The sequence below is a fragment of the Eucyclogobius newberryi genome, unplaced genomic scaffold, assembly GCF_026437365.1.
Source record: "Eucyclogobius newberryi isolate DKJ021-1_F unplaced genomic scaffold, fEucNew1.0.hap1 SCAF_14, whole genome shotgun sequence".
NCBI lineage: Eukaryota > Metazoa > Chordata > Actinopteri > Gobiiformes > Gobiidae > Eucyclogobius > Eucyclogobius newberryi.
In genome coordinates this window covers 20,320,443-20,339,133 of record NW_027315768.1, presented here as the reverse complement: position 1 = coordinate 20,339,133, position 18,691 = coordinate 20,320,443, and the positions used below count along the sequence as shown (strand labels likewise).

General features: G+C 42.7%; 2 protein-coding genes across 2 annotated transcripts; one reads left to right on the top strand and one right to left on the bottom strand.

The window, feature by feature from the left end:
- Positions 1–1,125: 1,125 nt before the first annotated feature.
- Positions 1,126–4,664, bottom strand: zic2a (zic family member 2 (odd-paired homolog, Drosophila), a). The gene is made up of 3 exons (XM_072444866.1): positions 3,163–4,664; positions 2,228–2,391; positions 1,126–2,126 (listed from the first exon to the last, which is right to left on the bottom strand). Exons 1-3 carry the CDS (start codon positions 4,127–4,129, stop codon positions 1,932–1,934), a joined length of 1,326 nt encoding a protein of 441 aa, XP_072300967.1. The 5' UTR covers positions 4,130–4,664; the 3' UTR covers positions 1,126–1,931.
- Positions 4,665–7,853: 3,189 nt separating this feature from the next.
- zic5 (zic family member 5 (odd-paired homolog, Drosophila)) lies at positions 7,854–10,785 on the top strand. Its single transcript, XM_072444865.1, has 2 exons — positions 7,854–9,092; positions 10,072–10,785. Exons 1-2 carry the CDS (start codon positions 8,030–8,032, stop codon positions 10,512–10,514), a joined length of 1,506 nt encoding a protein of 501 aa, XP_072300966.1. The 5' UTR covers positions 7,854–8,029; the 3' UTR covers positions 10,515–10,785.
- The last annotated feature ends 7,906 nt before the right edge of the window (positions 10,786–18,691 follow it).

The following is an 18,691-nucleotide window of genomic DNA, read 5'->3' as shown; positions in this document are numbered from 1 at the left end:
ACGTTGAAGAAGACAACGTTTTCTTTTGCACACGCATTTCTGAAAAACGATGTATCAATTATGGGAACGAAAGATCATTTTACGATGATAAATGAGCTTGCTCTATCCTTAAAATATATATTTTACGTAACACATGAAAACAAAATTTTACTTTATAACAGGTCTAACTGATTTAGAAATGAGGAGGTAAATATATAGGTTAAAGCTTATTAAGTAAGACATTCTGTACTTAAGAACGTGGCACGTGACCACAAAACGCAAACATCAAGGACTAACTTTGAACAAGACACACTGGACTACAGTTGAGAAAGACAGAAGAAAAAAACTCTTCTTCTTCCATGGATCGATATGAACGCAACAGGGGCCGAACAGGAACCGGCATCGATGCACCGTGTGCAGCTGACCTTTCCCACTTCCCATAGGTCATGCCTTCCTCCGGCACGAGGTCACGGGGCCAGCCACTGAACGGGGAGCCTCATACAGAGCCATTTATGCAATTACACTTCACAACACAGCCCTCGTTCTTGTAAATTTAGAGCTTATTTATACTCGCGTCAATGTTTACATCAAATTAGCATATTTATTTTTTGCATCACCAGTGGGATGCGTAATGTAAGCCGCGTCCAGAGCCATCACGCAGAGCCACTTGCTGCTACAGCGGAGACTCGGCCTATAAGAGAAAAGCACCGGCCACAGCAGCAGCACAGAGTCAACACAAACACGCAACACAACCATTTACGCACTGTACAATGTAAAACCCACGGCAACATTGGAAGTCGTGTCTAAGATAAATGAACTCAGGAGGAGTTAACAAGCTGGAGATGATGCCTCCTCGAGCGGCACCAGCAAATCAAATGTTCTAAAAAAAAAAAACGTTATAAAAACATAATGTTAAATACGACTTTTAAATAATTTTGAATGAAATCAAACGTGTTCACTTTATTAGGAGAATTGTGTGTGGTCTGAATAATTGAGATTTTGAATAAATGGAATGGGCTATTCACCTGGTTATATTTACTTTGTACATTTTAAAGTCTAATTAATGTTGATTATTTTACAAATAAATTGCACTACCCGGCTGTACATTTCTTAATTATATCCACAAAATAACCACTAGAATACATGTTTATACTTGCAACACATTTTATTATATTTGTATGCAGTAAATTTTTTATCACAATTAGGAAGGACACCTCTTAAAACTTTGAACAAAAGCACATTAATCAAAACAACTGCCCATGTTAAGCTCGTAAATGTACATATTTATAGTAAAGAAACATTCTTTATAAATACTGTTTTATCTGTAGCAAGTAAATAGCATAATTTAATTACAAATGGATAAATATGGCAGTTGGTATTTACAACAGGAAGAGTGTAGTTACAGAAAACCCAACGGCACAACGTTTATTTTCCTTCCGGATAGTATTTCACAATTCAAAACTTGCAAAGCACAAAACATCACAAGTTAAGCCCAAACTAAATCAAAACAAATGTACATTCACAAGCAATATATTGTGGTCTGTTCCAGTTCCATGTTAACTTTGGCACTCTGCAATTAGATGTTTAGCATAGTACAATCAGTTTGCCTTAAGATCACAATATTCAACATGATACAACGCTATCGGAATATGTGCACTATAGAAGTTGGAAATAGAGAAATAGCTACCATTGAAGGGACATCTACACCAAGGACAGACAAACTATCACAACCAATGGGCAAGTGGGCTTCTCCAATTTTATGTACAATATTCACTATGATACATTATGTCCTCTGATTAATCCCCTTACACAAGGAGAGTTATAATAAAATACAAAATAAACAAAATTTGTGTGCCTCTTGCGTGCACGTGTCCCATTCTCGTGCAGGATGGTCCAGTGCTTTTCTGTTTTTGTTTTAAAGAGTGTGTATGGCTTCGGCCCGAGCCAGAGTCCTACACGTACCACTCACTGAAATTGGAGGACAGGGTGCTGTGTCCACTGGAGTTGTGCACAACTGAGGCTGGGGACAGGGTGGTGTTGCTCTGGGTCTCTGTAGTGGGGGACACCAGGCCTGGGGGGGTGGAGGACTCATAACCAGAGCTGCCTGCTGGGGACGAGTCTGAGCCAGGTGGAGAGGCTTCATGAACCTGGAATAGATTAGAGAAATACATTAGATCAGATTGCATTGGAAATTGGATTTAGAGTGATTATTTAAAAGTGCAACTCAGACAGTGTATGGGATATTTACCTTCATGTGTTTCCGTAGGGAGCTGGGGTGTGTGTAGGACTTGTCACACATCTTGCAGAGATATGGTTTGTCTGAAGTGTGCACATGCATGTGTTTCTTTCTGTCGCTGCTGTTTGCAAACCTCCTGTCACAGCCTTCGAACTCACACTGGAAGGGCTTCTCTCCTGTAGGCAGAGCAAAAAGAGTCCAGGTCATTCTTTCTCCAAATAAACATTTCCAAGCATTCAATATATATTAACCAATATTAACTGACTTAAATTCTATTTTAAATGTGATGGAAACCTTCAGGCATGAGGTCATCCTCCCTAACTCCCACACCATAGATAATAAAAATCTAATTAACACCTGACCATTTTCGTGGCATGGCCCCGCCACACTGTCCCCCAAGAAAATACAAGTCCAAATGTGAAAGCTTGGTAATGGCCCTGTCTAGCACCTTATAAGCCCCATCAAGAGGGGGGGAAACGCACCATGAAAAACAAAAGACACGCATAAACAGTGCGGGCAGAGGATCTACAACACAACAGAGGGCTCTAAAGCATGCATGAATTGCAAATCCATGCAATGCAAATTTAGTGAATTTCTAGGGGAAAAAGTTGGATAAAAATTAGAATAACTAAAGATTCCACGATCGTATAGCCTGCATTGTCCTTGTGTCATATTTGACCTCATTCCAAACTTCACACAATAGGCCTACATGGAATGTAAATAGAACTATGTTACTAATATGTAATATCAAAATGGAGGGGTTATGTGTGTATGATTACAATTTGTTCACATGTATTTTGATTCCTCCGAAAATAGCGTTATTTTAACCTTGCGTTATAATAATTATTATTATATCCAAGGCAAAGCACGTTTAAACCTAATTACAAAGCCTAATACTTAAATACAATAAATAAATACAAATGTACATATCTATATGGTTGTTTTACCTGTATGCGTTCGTTTGTGGATCTTCAAGTTTTCTGAGCGGGCGAACACCTTCCCACAGCCGGGGAATGGACACGGGAACGGCTTCTCTCCGGTGTGGACCCTAATGTGATTAACCAGTTTGTATTTGGCCTTGAAAGGCTTGCTTTCCCGGGCGCACTCTTCCCAGAAGCAGATGTGGTTCGTTTGCTCGGGTCCGCCAACATGCTCAACAGAAACGTGCGTGACCAGCTCGTGCATGGTGCTAAAAGTTTTGTTGCAGCTCTTCTTGGGGTTGCTGAGCTGCTCGGGGTCGATCCACTTACAGATCAGCTCCTGCTTGATGCACTGCTGCCTCATGTAGCGGAAGAAGGCGCCGGGGTGGTGTGCTGCCATGTTCATCCCCATGTTCATATTCATGGAGCCGTACTGGTTGTGGAGCTGCGCGGCGGAGTAGTGGTCGGTCCGCGGACTGGACACCTGGTGGTACTGGTCAGAGCGCCCGAACACGTCCCCGGATAGTCCGAGGCGCATTTGGCTGTTGAGCACATTGGGGGATCCGTGGGTGCCGTGCTGGTCGTGGATCCCGGGGAAGAGAATGTGGCCTTGAGTGTCTGTGTGGGAGTGATGTAGGGACCCCGCCGTGGGGCCAAAAATAGTGTGCTGGCCGCTCGCCGGAGAGGATTCTCCAAAGCCGCGGCTGCGAAACAGAAAGTCCCTGGTTGAGTTGAAAGGGGAGCTGGCGTAGGACGTGACATGAGCGTGCGCACCCAGAGCCGCAGCGGGGTAACCGGGCGCCTGGCTACTGAACGCAGAGCTCTGTCCTGGGGAGAGGTCGTGGTTGAGTTTAAACGCGCCCATGTGTGCCGAGTCTACAAAGCTGTTCTGAGCCAAACTCAAGTCTCTGTCCTGCATGTCGCTCGCGGAATGATGTCTGGCAAACGAACTCACTCCCAGTCCGGGAAACTGGTGACCAGCGTCCAGCAACATGACTGCACTCTCACGAAACCAGTCGACTTTCCTTTAATTCGGCTCGAAGTAAAGTTTAAAAAAGAAAATCACACGGTGCTGCAAGCAACGCGGTTACTTCCAACCTTTTAACCAGCATCAGGCGTGCGTCAAAGCAGTGGTCCGCGGATGAAGAAAATAATTGTAAAAAAAATTGACTTTAATGTCAGTCTAAAAATTCCAAACAAGACAGACTTTCCTGGTGTCCACTGCTTCTTGGTTCAAAAGCTCTGAATGAATTAATTATCTTACTAGGTGTCCTTCGCCAAAGAGCAGCTGGAGCATCTCTAACGTTGCTCGTCCGATTGCTTATATTTCTGTAGCTCGCAGTGTTTATCGTAGAGGTCCCTCTTTCTCCGTGGACTGACTCTACCTCCTCTTCCGCCCCCTTTAACTGGAGCCCCTCCACTCGCATCCTGCGCTCTGATTGGCCAACGGATCTCATCAGTCCCTCGCGCACAGCCAATGGCCAACTGCGCCGGGACGACTTAATAGTGCAACGCCATTTTCCACTAATAATTACCGCCTACTTTTAGGATACGGTTCGGGGGGAATAGGCTTCAGGATCAGTGCGAGGGACTGGAGTGTTTATTTTGTATTTGGTGTCACGTACGCGCAAAGTTACGTAGAATAGAACGTGACTGTTATTGACTTTCTATGCACGAAAATAGCACAGACTATACTGAACAATTACTATTTTAGAAACGCGTAATTGTTTCACACAACTAAAATAATTGCGACTCAACTACAGACACTAGTCGTGCATTAAAACCACGACAAGCTTGCACACAACACAGTTTGAACTAAAGCGCTATAACAGGCATTTGCACAAACACATGGTAATTAAATGACGCCTGTAGGCTACACCAGAAAGTATAGCCTGCCTGGACCATAAGTTGGCTTTCAGAATCTGATGCATTGGGTTATCTATGTTTTCATTATTTAATTTTTTTCCAAGGACACTCAACCCAACACATCATTTTGTAAATCCATTAATATTCATGTGTCCGTTATCATAGCGGAAAAGCTTTACATCTAAACGCTTGGCTGGTGTTTTTGTTGCAGTTGTAGAGCCACATCTGGGCCTTAAGAGGTGCTCACGCCGCACTGTACACACCGTCTTTAATGGTTCCATATGTTACTGGTTGAGCTTCTTTGGTGGTTTTCAAAAATCACCACACCAATTAAGGAACACGGTAAAGCGCTGGGATACATTTGTGTTGGTTAACCATACACAAATGTACTACGTGGTTATAGGGAAACACTTTCTTGAATATACCGACATCTATTTGTTTGTGTTGTATGTGTTACTGAGATACTATTTGGCAATTCATTATTTTTGTCAACACAATCACAAACACAAAGCCCTTACATTGCCCTGACAATCCCACATGTTTACACAAATGTTCTTTTAAATACAAAAGGTTTACTTACGTGCTACCTACACAGGCCCAGTCCGATTCCTCCTCTGCAATGCCACTTGAATAACTAGAGCCAAGACAAATGGGCAAACTTTTTCTAACTTTAATGCCTTGTGTTAGCTCGGATTGTATGGGGCTCTTCACTATGCGTTACGTGCATTTGTGTGTGTGTGTGTGTGTGTGTGTGTGTGTCTGTGTTTGTGTGTGTGTATGTGTGTGCGCGCGCGCGCGCGCCGTTCCCCCAAGTCTATTTCAAACTGCACCACAGGAAGCGCAAGAGCTGATCCAAGTTCAAAGTCACGTCTGCCGACCCCATATAAGAAGTTCTTTATTTCTCTGCAAAACCACAAAACCTTCAGTGGATACGCACATTGAAGTAAAGGGAAAATTAAGAGAGGAGAGAAAAAAAATCTATCACACAAGGGGACGCATGGGTTGTCCCTTCAGCGTGGTGAAGAAAGGGGATGTATTATGTTGCATATCCCCAAAGACCGTTTCAACAGGTTTTACGCAGGATATAGGCTGATATACAGCCTGGGCACGTAACACAAATCTCTATATGAACCATAAAGCTGGTGGTGAATGTGGGAAGTGTTATCAATAGAGTGAGGAGCGCTGGTCACACTCTGCCTGAAGACAATCTTACAGGCCGTTTGTTTTTTCCTCCTGTTACGTGACAGCGTCAATATGTTGACACGCCATAACTTTTACTTGCGCCCATTCCATGACCTTGTGTTTCATGGATGTTTGACCTCCGACCCATTAAGACCACATATGTTGCCCTCTTGACTCCTTTTGGTAAAATAAGTCCGTTTATGACAAAGCGCCTTTGTTTTAAAGAGGAGGCACCGAGAGTGGAAGGAGGGAACAGGGCGGCTTCCGTTTGACTCTGGAAGTACAAGGCAATTAAAGCGAGGTAGTCCACTGCGTTACAGTCATGTGGTGATTATATTATTTATATGCATTTCTTTTTAATTAATGAAATAATTGTTTTACAAAAAATGTCACACAAACATTTTAAATAGGCTTGTTTAAAATGTAACAATAAAACTTCAAGGAAAAATATATGATCACTCAACTAAAAATGTCACATTAAAATATTCACTGCGTGTGGGAAATTGACAAAATTCAATTATATATATATATATATACATCCCTAATGGGAAATTTGTCAATTTCCCACAAGCAATGAATATATATTATATATAAATAAATAAATAAATAAATAAATAAATAAATAAATAAATAAATAAATATATATATATATATATATATATATATATATATATATATATATATATATATATATATATATATATATATATAGTCGATATAAAACATTGGGTGCTAATAGTAAAAATAGTAACAGTACTAGTTATAGTATTGAATAATATCTTAAAAACGGACAACATGGACAACAACGTTGGACAAAGTTTAATGTATACTGTATTTTGTATTTGTATTCTTGGCCAAAATATTAGCCAAAATTTACAATATTACAATTAACACATTGTTATTTTTGTGCATGTTTTATGCTTTTTTCCCCCCCAATAGCTTGCAATACATTGTACTTTAAAATTTGGGAAAAAAAGTTAAATTGAATCAATAGAAAAACAGTAAACGTTTTCTAAATAACTTAACGCACTTTCTAACCAAACAATCTTCTACAAAGCCGCAGATCTGTTCGGTGTTGGACCACATCTGTGCCGTCCACCCTCAAACATGCAGCTCCGTCTTCAGACCCAGGATCCTAAAACAGTGCGTGTTGTTTGTTTTAAAAAAGTAGCAGCTTTTTACAGGTGTGTGACTTTACGCCTCCTCTGTCTTCTCCCAGCACTATTTAACCTTTTATTAGTCTGTTAGGCAAATGAAAGAACCAAACGTGGCGCCTCTGACACATCCACCGCTATCACTGCGGCCAGACCGGTCTCTGGGATGGGACGGAGCAGTTTTCTCCCCATATGGCGACTTCAAATGTGGATTGGATGAACCGAGCCAGGACTCAAGAACATTCGCGCGGACTCGTCCCGTGCACACACTGACATTAGTGGTCCGGGAGTAAACGCGCACACAAAGGCGCGGAGAGATGAAAACATATCCGCTGGCAACTTTGTAGAGTACAACTTTTTGGAGTCCAAGGCGATAAAGAGAGTTAGGGGGCGGAACCCTGCTGAGCCCCTGCGCTGAACGACAGCCAATCGCTTCGTTCTCCTAACTGCCAGTCACCAAAATCCGTCCAATACCCGCAGTGCCATTTCTAAACTGTATTCCCCACTGTGTGCTCCAACTGTTGTATGTTCTGCCAATCGCTTGAGGACAGAGCGGGGAAAGGAGCAAGCAGAGTTAGAAGCCGGACATAAGAAGTTATAGGCCCTTATATACATATTCCCCTCATGTTTAGCGAGTCAGGTGTGGTGTAAAAACAATATCGCGGAGCGCGGATGGACGTGTCAGTGTAGTTATGGAATCCCCTTTAAGCAAGAGGAATCCAACGATAAGATTAGCGGATTTGGCAGCGACTCAAGCCCTTCCTCATCAGAATATGACAGGCTTCCCGGGGCTAGGGGGGCATCACCCTCTCTCCCACCATGCCCACCTCCACCCTGGGGAGCTGGCCAACGACCCCGGAGTGGCGCTCACTCCATTCGGACCCGAGCACATGGCGCAGACCAACGCGCTGAAACTTAGCCCGTCTCATCACATCCAGAGCCACCACCACCACCACCACCAGCATCTCCCCGAAGCCCAGACCGCCACGCAGAACGCGACGCACACGCTCGGTTTCCCCGTGGCCCATCACCCCCACTCGGGCTACTCGAGCAGCAGGGACTTCATCTTCAGGAGAGAACTCTCAGCCTCTGCTATGCACGCGCTTGGCGACCAGCATAGTTCCGCCTCCTCGCCACATCACCATGGCATGTTCATTTCCTCAACAGGTGCGTACGGACACGCGGACGGTGGCAGCCTTTTTTCTGGGCTCCACGAGCAGGGGTCCCCAGGTGCCCACCATCACCATGGACTCAACGGTCAGATGCGCCTGGGCTTGCCGGCAGACATCTATCAGAGGCCGGATCACTTCAGCACGCACAGGCCGGAGCACTATGGACCCTCGTCTCTGCACACGTACAACTCCATGAATCTGAACATCGCATCCACTCCTCACGCAGCCGCGGCAGGCGCGTTTTTACGGTACATGCGGCAGCCCATCAAACAAGAGCTCATCTGTAAGTGGATCGACCAGGATACGCAGAGTCCCAAGAAGCCCTGCTCCAAGACGTACAGCACCATGCACGAGCTGGTCAACCACGTCACCGTGGAGCACGTCGGAGGTCCAGAGCAGAGTGTCCACGTGTGTTTTTGGGAGGAATGTCCCCGAGAAGGAAAAGCGTTCAAAGCAAAATATAAACTGATCAATCACATACGAGTTCACACCGGAGAGAAGCCCTTCCCCTGCCCGTTCCCCGGCTGTGGAAAAGTGTTTGCGCGTTCGGAGAATTTAAAGATTCACAAGAGGACTCACACAGGTCTGTAAACACGCACTCCACAATCATCTATAGTCTATACTACAAAGCTTTGCTATTAACATACGTGTTATAACAAGTTGACAGAAGTTGTAGAGAAGTTGAAAATATTGTAGGCTGTAACGTGGAAAGGTTTAAGTGCACGTGAACAGGACTGGAGCATGTGTACATGGGGATCAGTGACAGGGCACATGGGAACGTGCTCTCTTCTATGACACAAGGGAAATAAATATTAAGTTATATAAGTTTTTAAATGCGCGAGGTGTTGGTAAAGTGACAGAAAGTGTGTACATATATTGTATAATAATCTAAGAGCAAACCTGAAAGTGAAGTTTTTGTTTTATTTTTAGAAGTTTTAGGACATTTCATGTTGTAGGTCTAATTTGGCTTAAACCATAAGGGGTGTATTTACAGAAAATATATGATTATTTTTTTAAAGTAAATATATTGTACGTATATATGTTTGGGGAATAGAAATAAAATATAATTTATTTCAATGGGCAAATATTTTGGTGCTGTATAAACATAGGTGGTCTCCAGAGCGCCGCCCCTCCCGCTTGACCTCCCTTCATATCCAGACAGACACAGTCTACATGTAACCACAGGGCCTTAAGGCATGTTACACGTGTTCACACATGAAAATGCTTTGGACAAGTGGGAGTGAGTGTGGAGAACTTAACTGAGCCCCAGCGGAGGAAGAAAAAAGTGCTGCATCGTGTAATTAACTGGTGTGTGGACCAGTGTAGCCTACACACTCAAGGGTGTGAGCGGACTCATATTTCATTACATTTAATTTGCAAACTGTGATAAAAACCGTGTATATTGTATTCAGTTTGAACTCAAGACAAAGCAGATCACGCAGATACACCGGCTACACTTGGAATCTTAGCTTTATTGACTCCAGAATCGTGCATGATTGGCTTGTTTCGCTTTCTGGCTGAGTTGCATGTAGTTATTGTTTGTTTGTGCCCCCCCCCATCAGGAGAGAAGCCCTTCAAGTGCGAGTTCGATGGATGTGACAGAAAATTTGCGAACAGCAGCGATCGGAAGAAGCACTCTCACGTGCACACCAGTGACAAGCCTTACTACTGCAAAGTGCGCGGCTGTGACAAGTCCTACACGCACCCGAGCTCCCTGCGCAAGCACATGAAAGTACACTGCAAATCCCCGCCTCCCTCGTCCACCAACGTCACGCCGTACATCTCCGCGTCCACCAATTCCCTGGGCGACCCGTTGTCACCCCCGGACACGCACCGGAACCGCTCGTCGAACCTGTCTCCCCAGGTGACCAACTTAAACGAGTGGTACGTGTGCCAAGGAAGCGGGGGTCTCAATCACATGCACACGCCCTCCAGCGACGTGCCCACGTCAGAGTCAGACGACGAGGACTCTTTCAGAAACTCCGACCCCAGGACGATGCTGTGACGCTGATTGTTTACAACCACGTGACTTGTGCCTGTGTATGTGTGTGTGTTTGTCAGCTCTCCATCCAGACTACAGTGTCAGGTCCACTGGGGCTGCTATAGCACTTGGGATGTCCTTCCTAACGCACTCACTATAGGCAACGTGGACTCCAATGCAGTCAATAGGAGCAAGTTCAGTAGTCGATGTCGCCCTTAGTGCACTTCTCTTGTCATGACTTTGTAAGATTTAAGGGCATTCTTAGGATCAGGACAACGTTTTTTAAAAGTTTAAATGTCATACAGTGAAGGCCATACATTTAGATATAACATAATTATGTTCCAAGGTTATAAACAAGAAGCAAACATAGTAATTTATTTAGAATGAATAAAACCTAATAAGAATGATTCGGTGACTTCAGCTTTGTACTGAAACACACACACACACACACACACACACACACAAAACCTGCATTGAGCCCACACACATTATTAATAGTAAAGCAAAGGTACCAGAGGGAAAATTGACAGAAAAAACCCCACACAATTCGGGACTGATCTTTTTTGTATATCAATTTTAAATTATTTGAATTTTTGTATGAAATATTAAAATTCAACTGGTGTGGTGCTCCAGTGCCATTGCCGGAGTGACCTCTCATCATCCCACTGCAGATTCAGAACTGGCCTATGATCAATCACTGTCATTTTCCAGACACAAGGGCAAACTCACTTTGTTACAAGTGGTCAAGCAGCCGCATGTTTTTATGCTTTTTATTAAACTGTGTCGTTTCAACAGCGAAACAGAAGATGAGATTAAGGTTCTTATAGTTTGTGATTTACCTTTTCAGATTTTTACAATACAGGTGTTTGGAGGGAATTTTGTAATATTTAAGAACTATTTAAGATTCTATTTTATGCAAAAACACACATGCTGATTAAAGTGTTGAGTCCCTGGAGACCCTAAATGTCCACATTACAGACTTTAACCCTGATTTGTAAATATGTCACTGTACTGAGGCTGAGGCTTCTGAATGTTTATGTAGTTTTATTCATTTGAAGATTTTTGTTTTGTTTTGTACTATGTAATTTATTTGCTGTTAATAATTATTGTTGTACTGGAATTACAGAAACACCAAAGAATAATAATAACCATTTTGGTGATTATGGTAGTATATTGATGTTTTATTCATTTTAATTTTATTGTTAATGTCCACTATCAAAGTATTGGATTATTTTTTTTATAATCGTTGTGGGTAAAAAGCATTTATTAATGTGAACATTTCAGTCAATTTCTGGCATGCCTTTTTGTAGTGATTTGATTACTTGAGTTGCATCTAAAAAAAACTAAGAATGTGGATAAGTGTGAGAAAATGGTGTTCAATTTAAAATTGCCACAAAACAATGGTAAATTTTAATAATAAAACCCAAGAATACAATATGGTAATTACCAGTGTGACTTTATCATATCTTTAAATTCAGTCTGAAACCCATAATTAAAAATTGTATGTTTTCTATTTTTTAAATGACAATTTAATGTAATATTTCCACTATTTTAGTCCAGACTTTCCACGTCCAAGGGCCTGTGCGGCCCAGATTTGCGCTTATTATTGAGTCAAAAACTTGTAGGCCCTATGAATGGGGAGAAATACAAAGCCGTGCTCAGGCATGGATCATTCACAGGCCAAATAAAAGATAAAAAAGATACGTGACAATAAGGAGGACCTTGTATAGAGCTTTAAAACAAGCCGCCTTTCTATTCCATCCATTAAAAACCTTGCTGTCCAGCCTATAGAATGAAAATTGACCAACGCAAGTCTTGCACCATCAAAGGGACTCAGAGAAAATAGAGGAACAGTCTTCATGGTAAGTTAGCTTTTCTATAGCAATTGGGGAGACGCTCGATTTGGAAGCATGTCTTGTTGGAAAAGCCACAATGGGGAACTACATTTGGGAAAATCAAAGCCCAAGGAAACTATTAAATATAAAACGTTTTATTTCTAAAATGTGTTGTAAAGCACGTGGATGTGTGTAATGTCCCTTTTACGCACACTCACTTTGAATGGGCAATGTGAAATATTACAGTATTAGCCTATACAAGGGTTAAAATAATAATAGGGCACTGTTTCTCCTGAGCTCAGGTTCTTGATCCGTTTTACGGCTTTCCCCGCCACTTCATCAAACGCCTCATTCACTTGCACTTGCGGCCTCCACTCAGCCTTTATTCTGTGGACTTTTATAACACTATGGGCCTCGAAGACTCGGCTCTTGTAAGTCCTGTTTGGAAACAAGAGCTCAATGAATGCTACAAGATAAACACGATGAAAAATAACCAGAGGACAGTTCCTTGGGTGTTAGAAAAGAGGCGGACTTAAGAAAAGGAGTGAAGCAGTCACCCTTCACTGGGAAACGCTTTGAAGTAGAACTTATTATCTGAGGAATACTTTTTGGTTGTCCTAACAACGCAGCTGAATGGGAAAGGCACTCCTTTGTCAGCGATTTGTTCTCCTTTAGTGGGATGCCCGTGGAAATCACTTACATGGGCCACCTTAACATACTGCCTGCAAATCAGTAACTGGCAGAGTCAGACACACAGACGCCACTTTGGAAGGGACAAAGCCAAAAGTCGGCAGTGAGAACACGGTCACCGCTTCTCAATTGTGCACGTTTTTTTTTTTTCTTCCAAAAGGGTGAAAGATAATTTCTCAGACGAGCGTAAAGGCAAAACAAACGCTGTCTTGTCAGACTTTACAAGCTTTTATCCGTGTCCTGAATGGCGCCAGCACTATATGCGCAGAAATAGTCTCGTTATAGAAGCCAGAAGTTAAGGAGGGAGAGCGGGGACAACAGGTCATTGGATCGGTGCACCTGCGTCACAACAGACACAAACAAACGCTTTGATTACATCGCGCACAATCCAAGCAACCACGACAGAAGTGAGAGCCTTCTGCCGCGGGAGAAGCCTCACATTTAGAAACGACTTACCTGGTGTGAAAACGGTCCAAATGTGAATGGAAAAACAGCCCCTTTCGTTACCTACATCCATAATTATGCGTCAAGTTTTACTGTCTGGAATGGAAACGTGATGATGGAGAACAGAAAGAGTTACATGCACCACGAACACAAACTTTGTCTCACTTCTGCAAAATGTTTGTTCAAGGGGCAATCATTTTAGATCATTTGACTGATACTTTGTAAATCATGATCCGTTTTGCTCACTAGAATAAACACTGACAGGAAAAAAGGCATGGAAGTGTTAGAATAAACTCTGCCATTAAAAATATAGAGGGCATGAAGTCACATTAAAGAGAAAGGGGCTGTAACTTGTACGTGTTTCTTGGCAGTTTAAACTAACCGTGCGTGTGTGTTTATCACTTCCCCCAGTTCTCTTACAAACATACCAATTCCTACGGCCCAATTTTCTTACCAGGCGTCTTGCCAAGTTTTTTTTTTCTCATCCCAAAGCCGTCCTACCTGGCTGATCATCTAAAGTTTCACCGTGGAGTTGGAAAACGTCTACGAGACCGTGCGCCACCGATTACCTCGGATCTCACTTTGTTTCGTCAGGAAAAAGCGAAAGTTTGTTAACAAGTGAGTGATTTTAGCTCGTTTACTTACTGGGGGGCACTGGATGTGTTTCAAAACGGTACTTTTTGAAACTGGAGTGTAGTTTTTCTGTCCCGTGTTGGTGTGAACGGAACACGGCGCTCTTTGCCCCGCTGTCTTTCCCCGAGGAGCGCACAGAGAAACACCCCGTGCGTGCTTTTACTTTCATAAGAGCTTCATTAAATCAATTACCACCCGAGGACAAGACAACAAACTGTATGTCACTTGTAAAATGTTGTGTAAGGTTTGCTATAATCTTTCAAGAAGTTTGTAAATACTCATTTTAATAGTTAATGTTTTAAATGTAACACAGATAATATGATAATTGTTGTGGTTATAAAATCAGAGGAATTCTTCAGTCAAGTGTGAATTGTGAAAAAAATAAAGAAAAAATACTACTTAAGCCTTTTCAATGGATTAATTTCCCTGGAAACTTCTAACATATTTAAACATATTTGAATTTAAATTATGTTCCATTAGTTAAATAGGAAAGTCTCTGACCATTCAATGCAACATGTTCTGAGTGTCCAATGCAACATTTATAATACATTTCATTGTTCTCCATTACACATTTACTGCACATAAAAATCAGGTTAAGATTCTAAATGTTTCGAGAAATCAATTTGCCACACGCATACAGAACACTACATCCCTCACTAACTGACATAATATTGGGTGGCTCTGTAACATCTGTGGGGGAAGAGACTTGGTGCTGGTCCAAAAGCCCCATCCCGGGATTGGGAGCCACTCCAAGGCAGTGGAGTAGGTGAGGGGAGCAAGGTCATCCATGGACAACCACGTGAGCCGGGCCCTGCTACCTGGCCCACCGCTCCGGACACACACTAAAAACGACATAAGTGTTAGTACTCACTATTCACTTTCAATGACAGGGCTTTCCTAAAAGGCTCTAAATGCAGGATGTAAGCTTCAGTGTACTGGGGAACTGGACTGGATTGACTGGGGACGAGGTGAAATGGAGGAGTCAATACTTTATCACAGGGTAACAAATGGACTTTGAGAGTACGGCATTTGAATTTGTGCCACTGCTTTGGAGGTTCTTGCTGTGAAAGGGATACATAAAAATGGTCTTTTGTAACTTTTTCTGTTAAGCATGCATCCTGAATTGACAGGCATAAAATAGTATGTAATGACCTGAACATGGCTGCAATACATATTTATATTTAATAGCACAATGCATACGAAAAAGTGGGAATGCATCGTGGGTAATAAAGAGAGTACTGGGCCTAAACTAAATGTAGAGTATATAATAATCATTAATTAATTTATAGAGGACATATAATAGTTTTTTCTCATTTGGGTAGTGCGTTTTAAGATCAGAGAGAGTCCTTTTAGGGTTATTTCCAATTGGTTTTGTAGGAACTGGCAACCCAAATGAGTGGATAAAATAATCCCGAGAACCAAAACGCCAACATAAAACGATATAAAGAATAAAATAACATTGGAATTGTTCAGTCAAAGTACTATTTAATGTGTTTAGGTCGTAACGAGGGACACTGATGTTTATGGAATTTAAAATCAAAACTCACCATAAGAAATCAAAGCTCACCATAAGAAGAAACAGGTGTAAAATGAAAATATAACAACATTTAAGACATGGAACCACTAAAAGATGTCCACCCACCCTCATCTCAGGCCATCTTCCATCACTGCCCATTGTGCCCCGAGATAAGAAGCAGCACCAAATAGAATGTGCTAAGTGCTAGCCACATCAGACGCCTGGCCTCAAATGCACCCTGTTTTGTTGCCAAAAGGTCAGCATTTAAGAGCTGAGGAGAAATCATTCTACCACAGTCGGGGAGTTGGTGGATCGGCGCTCCTTGGGAAGCAGCGGCGAATTGGCGAGGTCAGGGTCAGGTGAAAGGCAGTGGCCAGATGGACTGAACAAAACTGAAAAGACAATATGTGTTCACAAAAGATAAGGCAACATCTGAAGGTCTTCAAATGGACCAGCATCTCCATCGTGGTAAGAGCTCGTGGCCAATCATCCCCAGCTTCTAGCCTCACCATAGGAGCTCTAATCCAAAGTGATAAGACAGTGCACCACCCGTAAATATACTTAACCGTGGTGGTAGTGCGGCCTCCTCATCCGTACACAACCCCAGGACCGCCATTGGACTTTACGGAGCGGCCCGCGTGCAACCGGGAACATCACAAGGCCATTCCACATTTAAGGTTTGACAATAACCGATATGGCGAGGGATGGAACAAGGGAATATCGCTGTCTGATGTTTAGAATGATAAGCCAAAAAGGAATTATGGTTGGATAGGCAGAGAGACATGACTTGAAAGTGGGTCTTCCGAGAACCTTCAGGAAGCGTATGGGGTGAATGATATGAATGATTGAATACATAGATGCCCTATACTCCATTAGTCTTATGGGGGCATCGTTGCTTTTAACAGTCCAAATATACACACTTTTTCACACAAAAATAAAACATAACAATGCTATATAAAGTGTTCTTAGATCTAGTTCAGAATCATTTAGTTTTGCCACTGAAGGACCCAAAGATATGGCGCTCCTTCACATGCAAGGTCAATTTCATCAATTTCATCAAATGGAGGATGTAAAGAAATCTGGTGACATCAAAGAATACGCCCTCTTCGTGTCTCTTCTCAGCTTAGACCATAACCAAAACACTTATTAGGCCAGACTGCCTCTTTTCCGTGCTGTGAAGATGCTGATGACAGCCATAATGTGTCTGGGTCTCCCACAGGACACGTAGCCACGGACCGTCCCAATCACAAGACTAATTGTATAATTAGAGCAGCTCCATTGGGGATGAACACCTTTTGACCCATCGCAGACATTTGCGGTTGTAAATGACAGTGTACCTTACAAACTATCAAGCCTTATCCATCTTTGTGACACTAAATCGAGAGAGACGGTGAGCCTTTATTAGAATGACTGATAGGATATAGAGCTGTAAGTATGGGAACATGAGATAATCCTTCAGGCTTTATGGAAATATGCAAAGGCATGAAATGAATGATTATTTTATCCTGTCTCTTTACAGTAAATTGTTCAAATATTCGAACGTAATGAGAGTGACAGTGAAAAGTTACTTAAATGTATTACTAAAGTGCCAATTTTGAATTATTTGCGTGATTTTAGATGGAGTAGTAAGTGTTTTGATGTTTACTATGACAGAAACCAAAAACAGAATAACCCCATGGGACTTCTGGCACACTGAGTTGTGGACCATGTTCAATTCATCCGCATGAATTGAAATTGTTTAAGGCAGAGACATTCGATAAAAAATATCTGCCTTGTGGTTACAGTCCGTGAATAGAAGGGTTTTTGGATGGTGAAATCTATCCAGGAGATTAAGTATTCATCATTTCAGTGGGAGGCTTTCGGCGTGCTGCTCTTCCATCACAAGTGAATAGGTCCTGAGGTAAAAATAAGACACTCAAAGCCTTATTTCCCTACACTACCCCTCCTAACATTTTCAGCACCACCACGCACATCATTATCGTTGTCAAAAAGTTGTGCGCTCCCTCCTGAACTCTGGGTTTGACGGGGGGCTCTCGCAGCCACTGCTCGGGGAAAGAGAAGAGGGGGGACGCCAGGTGTCGACGTAGTCCAATTGTGAACCCGGTCGGGGCGAGGTCAGGACACCTCTCCATCCGGGAGGTCCCCATAGGTGCCCTCATTACGCGGGCCCCTGTAGCAACACGCGCGGAGGAGAGCTCCGAGTGCCTTCACTTGCGGTGCACCTCTCCCACCTGGCCTCTGCCTGTCTGTCACTCTCCTATAGAGCACACGCCGATGTGAATCCTAATAAGCATAATAACAAGGATGTATGAGCAGCTCTACATGGTAATGACGCGTTATTGGAGCCACTCGGGAAAGTATCAATTCCACAAGAGATGTCATGCAAGCAAACTGAGTCATCATTTACCAAGTATAATGTGCTCGTTTCCACAAAGTTTCCCTCCACGTGCCCCGATCATAAATCTCATCATATTGGGCCTATGAGACTCGTGGCTGGAGAGCGGCCGATGTCAAAACAAAAAAGAGAAGTTTTACAAACTTCCCGCTGCACACTGTGACCGAGATGCAAAGGGCAAGTGGTGCTTCATTAACCGTATCCCCATTTACTTTAGATCCCCCCTGAGTCTCAGAGAGAGCGGATTAATGTCAATTACCTGTCATTTTGCAACACCTATAATATATTATGGTGACTGCGCACAGCGCAGTGTTTAAAACGCGTAGCCAAAGGCCGTTTTAATGATGGGATGTTTAGCACTGCACTTGAAACTTCTAACATCAGAAAGGTCTGTCAGCATGTTAACATTTACTTTGAAACGAGTAAATTATCCGATCTATTTCTTTTACTGTACGTTTCTGGTGTGTTTGCAACTGTCCCTCTTTATTTGCCCCAGACGTGATGAATATTCCAAACATAAAAGTCCGAGCAGGGCACAAAAGAAAACACGAGACTGAAGGGCCAGTGAGGTATTCTCTTTCTTCCGTTTTCAACCACGTCTCGTCGTGGTCAGGATTAAGAGAGAGGGTTCTTGACTCTCTTTCACACTGAACCAGGAGTGGCTGTCAGCGAGTCTAAGGAGACAGGG